The sequence below is a fragment of the Dromiciops gliroides genome, chromosome 4, assembly GCF_019393635.1.
Source record: "Dromiciops gliroides isolate mDroGli1 chromosome 4, mDroGli1.pri, whole genome shotgun sequence".
NCBI classification, from domain to species: domain Eukaryota; kingdom Metazoa; phylum Chordata; class Mammalia; order Microbiotheria; family Microbiotheriidae; genus Dromiciops; species Dromiciops gliroides.
In genome coordinates this window covers 240,284,254-240,291,586 of record NC_057864.1, presented here as the reverse complement: position 1 = coordinate 240,291,586, position 7,333 = coordinate 240,284,254, and the positions used below count along the sequence as shown (strand labels likewise).

Below are 7,333 nucleotides of genomic sequence, written 5' to 3'. Positions count from 1 at the left end.
AAAAAATAAAATAAATGTTTGTTGCAAAAGACAAAAAAAACCCAAAACCTCAATGCATCTGGACAAGAATTGAACCAGACTATCTATAGATATTAGCTCATGCGAATTTACAGTCAAAAAGTGTATTCATCCAAGTGGTGTTTTTTCACCTAACAAGAAACAATTTATTTAATAAATATTCACCGTCTACTATGTAGTGCAGCATCATGAGGCAAGTTATGTAGGAAGACATCACCAATGGAAATAATAATAATAGCTGACACTTATATAGTGCTTATCATTTGCCAGGCACTGAGCAATTATTATCTCATTTGATCCTCACAACAATCCTAGGAGATAGGTGCTATTATTATCCACATTTTATAGATTAGGAAACTGAGGCAAACAAGGATCAAGTGACTTGCTCATGTCACACAGCTAGCAAGCATCTTTAGGCTGGATGTGAACTTAGGTATTACTTACTCCAGGCATGACCAAGTTTCCCCTCAGTTTTCCATTAGCATTCCAATTAATAAGAAGTGTCTAAAGATTTAAAATGTAGAGACTGATTAGATATGACAAATAATTTTGTGGAGCTCCAAAAAAGTGAAACTATTTGATGAAAAAAAAAGAATTCAATTAGGAGCATAGATCTAGATATACAAGGGACCTCAGAGGCCATCTAATCCAAGCCCATCATTTTACATATTAGAAAGACTAGACCCAGGATGTTAAGAGATTCAACCAAGATTACCCTTGGGCAAAAAAAGGGCAGAGACAGAATCTGAATCTAGCTCTTCTCATTCTAGAGCCACTGCCTCCTCATATGTATCAATCTGAATAATAAACTAAGGCAGCTGTGCAGTTGCTTATACTATATATTTTCCAACTATTCTCTTTGAACCAAATTGACTAAGTTGAATTTCAACATTATAGAGAGAAAACCTGCATTTTATGCCTCATTTTAAGAGGTGACTTCAGGAAGCTCCTTGATTATAGACAAATAAAAATAGAATATTTTTGCATCTTAAAAACCTTAAATGAGATCTAATAAAGGAAGAAAGGTGTGGTAACCTTTTAAAATCTCCTTCAGCTCTAAAGATTCCATGGTTCCTTCTTGGTTGGTTATATGTCTCTTCTATCTTGGATCTTTTCCTAGCAGCCTTTTCAGTGCACCCTTCATATCCTTGTTCCTCAAAGTATAAATGAGGGGATTGAGGGTAGGAGTCACCACAGTATATAAAAGAGTGATGAACTTGCCTTGCCTGTGGGCATAAGGACTATTGGGTTGAATGTAGACAGCTGTTATAGTCCCATAGAAAATGGATACCACCAAAAGATGAGATCCACAGGTTCTCAGAGCCTTTTGGCAAGCTTGGGCTGACCTGATTCTCATCACTTCCTGGGCAATGAGTGCATAGGAAATTAATATCAGCCCCAGAGGCAGGAGGAGCAAGACCAAGGAAGCCACAAAAAGCTGGATTTCATTGGCATGAATATCTACACATGCCAACTTGATCATAGCTGGCACTTCACATATAAAGTGGTAGAGCCTTCTGTGCCCACAGAGAGGCAACTGAAGAGTGATGGTGCCCTGAATCAGTGTATTGCCCAACCCACTCATCCATGCAATCCCTGCAAGGGACTGGCATAGCCTTGGATGCATGACAGTAGCATAGTGGAGTGGTCTGCAAACAGCAGCATAGCGATCAAATGCCATGACAGCCAGAAGAACACATTCAGTGGATCCCAGTGCCAGAGAGACATAGAGTTGAATGGCACAGCCTATGGGAGTGATGGTCTTAGCTGGTCCCTTCAGGTTCCACAGAAGCTGAGGAACAATACTTGTAGTGAAGCAGAGGTCAATGAGGGAGAGGTTGGTAAGGAAGTAATACATTGGAGTGTGAAGTTTTGGATCCAGGCGAGAAACCAGGATGATTGTTGTGTTGCCTACCAGGGTCAGGAGGTAGGAGATCAAAACAACCACAAAGAGAATCTTCTCCAGTTTGGGCTGGTCTGAAAAACCAACCAGGATGAAGTCACCTCCTGTGCTATCATTCATCATCCCCATCATTGTGTTCAGGGCCAGGACAAAACATAAGGATCTGGAGAAAAGGAAATGTGGTATACAGTAATTGTAAAAGTAAACTTGAGAGAGAACTATTAGAAATATATTCTACTTCCCTCAAAAACAACACTAAGTCAAGCCTCTAAACAGATTCTGGAACTACAGAACCTACAAAAAGAGAGACAAAATCCTGCTACGTGAGATAATTTAGAAGACTTCAGAAAAGGTCTGTCTCACCTCAGTAAAAAGGGAGGGTATCTCAGCACTACTCTTCCCAACTGGCAGCTCACCTCAGCAAAGCTTGGCTTAGTGGGCAGCTCTCTCAGCATAGGTCAGCTCAGTGGACAAATCAACACTGTTGCAACCCGACACAGCTGAGAGTGGGGCAGCCAAGAGTGGGGGAGCTGAGAGTGGGGCAGCTGAGCGCAGTAAGAAGCTTGCAACTGTGAACCCTGTGCCCCAGAAGCAGACTTCAACTTGATAAGTTTAAAAATAGCCTACAACTACCTAAATTAATGTACTTTATTCAGTGCCATACCAATCAGACTACCTAAAAATTATTTTATAGAGATAGAAAAAATAATAACAAAATTCATCTGGAAAAACAAAAAGTCAAGAATATCAAGAAAAATAATGAAAAAAATTCACAGGAAGGTGAGTTAGCTGTACCAAATCTGGAGCTCTACTATAAAGCGGCAGTCATCAAAACTATCTGGTACTGGCTAAGAAATAGAGTGGTAGATCAATGGAATAGGCTACGCTCAGGAAATGCAGTAGTAAATGATACTAGTAATGTAGTGTTTGATAAACCCAAAGACCCCAGCTTCTGGGACAGGAATTCAGTATTTGACAAAAAGTGCTAGGAAAACTGGAAGATAGTATGGCAGAAATTAGGCATAGACCAACATCTGACACCTCATACTAATATGAGGTCAAAATGGGTACATGATTTAGACATGAGGTGATACCATAGGTAAATTAGGAGGAAAAGGAATAGTCTATCTTTCAGATCTTTGGAAAGGAGAGCAGTTTATTACCAAACAAGAGGTAGAGAATATTATGAAATGCAAAATGGATGACTTTGATTACATTAGATTAAAAAGGTTTTGTACAAACAGAAGCAATGCATCCAAAATTAGAAGGGATGCAGAAAAATGGGAAACAATTTTTATGGACAGTACCTCTGATAAAGGCCTCATTTCTAAAATATATAGGGAACTAAATCAAATTTATAAGCATTCAAGTCATTCCCCAATTGAGAAATGGTCAAAGGATATGAACGGGCAGTTTTCTGATGAAGAATCCAAAGCTATCTATTACCATATGAAAAAATGCTCTAAATCACTATTGATTAGAGAGATGAAAATTAAGACAACTCTGAGGTACCACCTCACACCTATCAGATTGGCTAATATGACAAAAAAGGAAAATAATAAATGTTGGAGAAGCTGTGGAAAAATTGGAACACTAATGCATTATTGGTGGAGCTATGAACTTACTGATCCAACCATTCTGGAGAGCAATTTGGAATTATGCCCAAAGGGCTATAAAGCTGTGCATACCCTTTGACCCAGCAATATCACTCTTGGGTCTTTTTTCCAAAGAGATCATAAAAAAGGGGAAAGGACCCACATGTACAAAAAACATTTATAGCTGCTCTTTTTGTGGTGGCAAGGAATTGGAAATTGAGGGTATGTCCATCAATTGGGGGATGGCTGAACAAGTTGTGGTATATGAATGTAATGGAATTCTATTGTGCTGTAAGAAACGATGAGCAGGTGGAGTTCAGAAAAACCTGGAATGACTTGCATGAACTGATGATGAGTGATATGAGCAGAACCCAAAGAACATTATACACATTATCATCAATATTATGTGCTTATCAACTGTGATAGACTAGATTCTTCTCACAAATCCAACTGAACAAGAATGTTCCAAAGGACTCATGATGGAAAAGGTTCTCCAAATCCAGGGAATATGGATGCTGATTATACCATACTATTTCTTTTGTTTTTGGTGGTGCTGGTTTTCTGAATTGAGGTTTTTCCTTTGTGCTCTGATTCTTCTCATATAACATGACCAATGCAGAAATATGTTTAATGTTATTATGTATATATAACCTATATCAGATTGCCTGCTGTCTAGGGGATGGGGGAGGGAGGGGAGGGAGGGAGACAAATTTGAAATTGGAAATCTTATATAAACAAATGCTGAAAACTATTTCTACATGTAACTGGAAAATAAGAAAATACTTTTATTTTTAAAAATAGCCTACAACATGAGAAAGAAACAAAAAAAGGACCCTGACCATTGACAACTTCTATGGTGAAACGGAAAACCAAAACTCAAAAGCAGATGAGTTGGTCAAAATACCCACAAGTGAAGACTCAAGAGGGAAGATGATCTTGTCTCAAGACCAAAAAGCCTTCTTTGAAGAGCTCAAAAAGGCTTTTAAAAACCAAATAAGAAAGGTAGAAGAAAAATGGAAAAAGAAATAAGAGAAATTAGTTACACTGCAAAAAGAAGCACAAAAAATGACTGTGGTAAACAATTCCTTAAAAAATACAATTGGCCAAATGAGAGAAAAAATTAGCCAAACAGAAAAAGAAGTGCAAAGGCTTACTGTGAAAAATAAGGCCTTAAAAGTTAAAATTGAGCAGATGGAAGCAGGTAACTCCATGAGACAACAAGAATCTGACAAGCAGGGGCAGCTAGGTGGCGCAGTGGATAGAGCACCAGCCCTGGAGTCAGGAGTACCTGAGTTCAAATCTGGCCTCAGACACTTAATACTTACTAGCTATGTGACCCTCGGCAAGTCACTTAACCCCAATTGCCTCACTTAAAAAAAAAAAAAAAGATTACCAAGAATCTGACAAGCAGAATCAAAAGACTGAAAAAATAGAAGAAAATGTGAAATACCTCATTGGAAAAACAACTGACCTGGAAAATAGGTCCAGGAGAGATAATCTGAGAATTATTGGGCTACCTGAAAGCCATGATCAAGAAAAGAGTCTAGACACCATATTCCAGGAAATTATCAAGGAGAACTGCCCTGAAATTGTAGAATCAGAGGACAAAATCATCATTGAAAGAATCCACGGATCACCTCCTGAAAGAGACCCCAAAAGGAACACTTCAAGGAATATAGTAGCCAAACTCCAGAATTATCAGGTGAAGGAGAAAATACTCCAAGCAGTCAGAAAGAAACCATTTAAATACCATGGAGCCATAATCAGGATTGCACAGGACCTGGCAGCTTCAACATTAAAGGATCACAGGGCTTGGAATATGATATATAGAGAGGCAAAGGAGCTTGGATTACAACCCAGGATCAACTACCCAGCAAAACTGAGCATTCTCTTTCAGAGGAAAAGATGGACATTCAATGAAATAGGGGACTTCCAGGGCTTCCTGAGAAAAAGACCAGAAATGAACAGAAAATTTGATCTCCAAATACAAGAAATATAAAGAGGTAAACAAGGGGGAGAAAAGGGTTGTCCAATGATGTTAAACTGCTTGAGTCCATAAGAGGGAGGATAATACTTTAAACTCTTGAGATCTGTATCTCTGTAAAGGTATTATTATTATTAAAACAACTTTGATGTGATGATTTAAAGAAACTTAAGGGGAAAAATAAAATAAGACTAGGGGGAGGAGAGGAAGGGAGAGGTGGAATGGGGTTAATTATATCATAGGAAGAGGCACAAAAAGAACCTATTACAGGAGAGGGAAAGAAGGGAAGGGTGGGCATTGTTGCAACCTTACTCTCATCAGATTTTGTTCATGGAGGGAATAAAATATACTCCCATTTGAATAAAGAAAATCAGGGGCAGCAAGGTGGCATAGTGGATAGAGCACCAACCCTGGAGTTAGGAGGACCTGAGTTCAAATCCGGCCTCAGACACTTAACACTTATTAGCTGTGTGACCCTGGGCAAGTCACTTAACCCCAAATGCCTCACCAAAACAAAAAAAAATACACACACACACAAAAAGAAACTTAGCTTACTCTGTAAGGAAACAAAAGGTGAAGGGAGAAAGGGTGGTATTGATAGAAGGGAAGGCACAAGTGGGGGAAAAGGGGGCAAGAAAAAGAAGGGCAGCTGATAAAAGGGAGGGCAGATTGAGGGAGGCAGTGGTCAGAAGCAAAACACTGCTCAAGTGGAATGGGGGAAATAAGGGGAAAAAGAGTACAAAGGGGAAAAGAAGATTGAGGGAAATAAACAGTTAATAATTTTAACTGTGAATGTGAATGGGATGAACTCTCCCATAAAACGGAAGTGAATTGCAGAGTGGATTAAAAACCAGAATCCTACAAAATGCTGTTTACAAGGAACACATTTGAAGCAGAGAGATACACACAGAGTAAAGGTAAAAGGCTGGAGCAGAATATATTATGCTTCAGCTAAAGTAAAAAAAGCAAGGGTAGAAATCCTTATCTCAGACAAAGCACAGGCAAAAATAGATCTCATTAAAAGAGATAAGGAAGGAAACTACATCTTGCTAGAAGGTACTATAGATAATGAAGTTATATCAATATTAAACATGTATGCACCAAGTGGTATAGCATCCAAATTCTTACAGGAGAAGTTACATAAGTTACAAGAGGAAATAGACAGTAATACTATACTAGTGGGGGATCTGAATCTTCCCCTCTCAGAATAAGATAAATCTAGGCACAAAATAAATAAGAAAGAAGTGAAAGAGATGAATAGAATACTAGAAAAGTTAGACATGTCTGGAGAAAATTGAATGGGGATAGAAAGGAATATACCTTTTTCTCATCAGTACATGGCACATTTTCAAAAATTAACCATGTATTAGGGCACAAAATCCTCATAGTCAAATATAGAAAGGCAGAAATAGTAAATGCATCCTTCTCAGATCATCATGCAATAACAATTATATGTAATAAAGAGCCATGGAAAGGTAGACCGAAAATCAATTGGAAAATAAATAATTTCATTCTAAAAAATGAGTGGGTCAAACAACAAATCATAGAAACAATCAATAACTTTATCCATGAGGATGACAATAATGAGACACCATACCAAAATCTATGGGATAAAGCCAAAGAAGTGCTATGGGGAAATTTCATAGCTCTAACTGCTTACATGAATAAAAAAAGAGAAAGAGGAGATCAATGAATTGGGCATGCAACTTAAAAAGCTAGAAAAAAAACAAGTTAGAAATCCCCAATTAAATATTAAATTAGAAATCCTGAAAATTAAAGGAGAAATTAATAAAATGGAAAGCAAAAAAACTATAGAATTAATCAATAAAACTA

General features: G+C 37.9%; 1 protein-coding gene across 1 annotated transcript; it reads right to left on the bottom strand.

Moving 5' to 3' along the window:
• Positions 1–1,117: 1,117 nt before the first annotated feature.
• On the bottom strand, positions 1,118–2,053 carry LOC122754942 (olfactory receptor 2G3-like). The gene has a single exon (XM_044003370.1). The coding sequence runs from the start codon at positions 2,051–2,053 to the stop codon at positions 1,118–1,120; it is 936 nt and encodes a 311-aa protein (XP_043859305.1).
• Between the last annotated feature and the right edge of the window lie 5,280 nt (positions 2,054–7,333).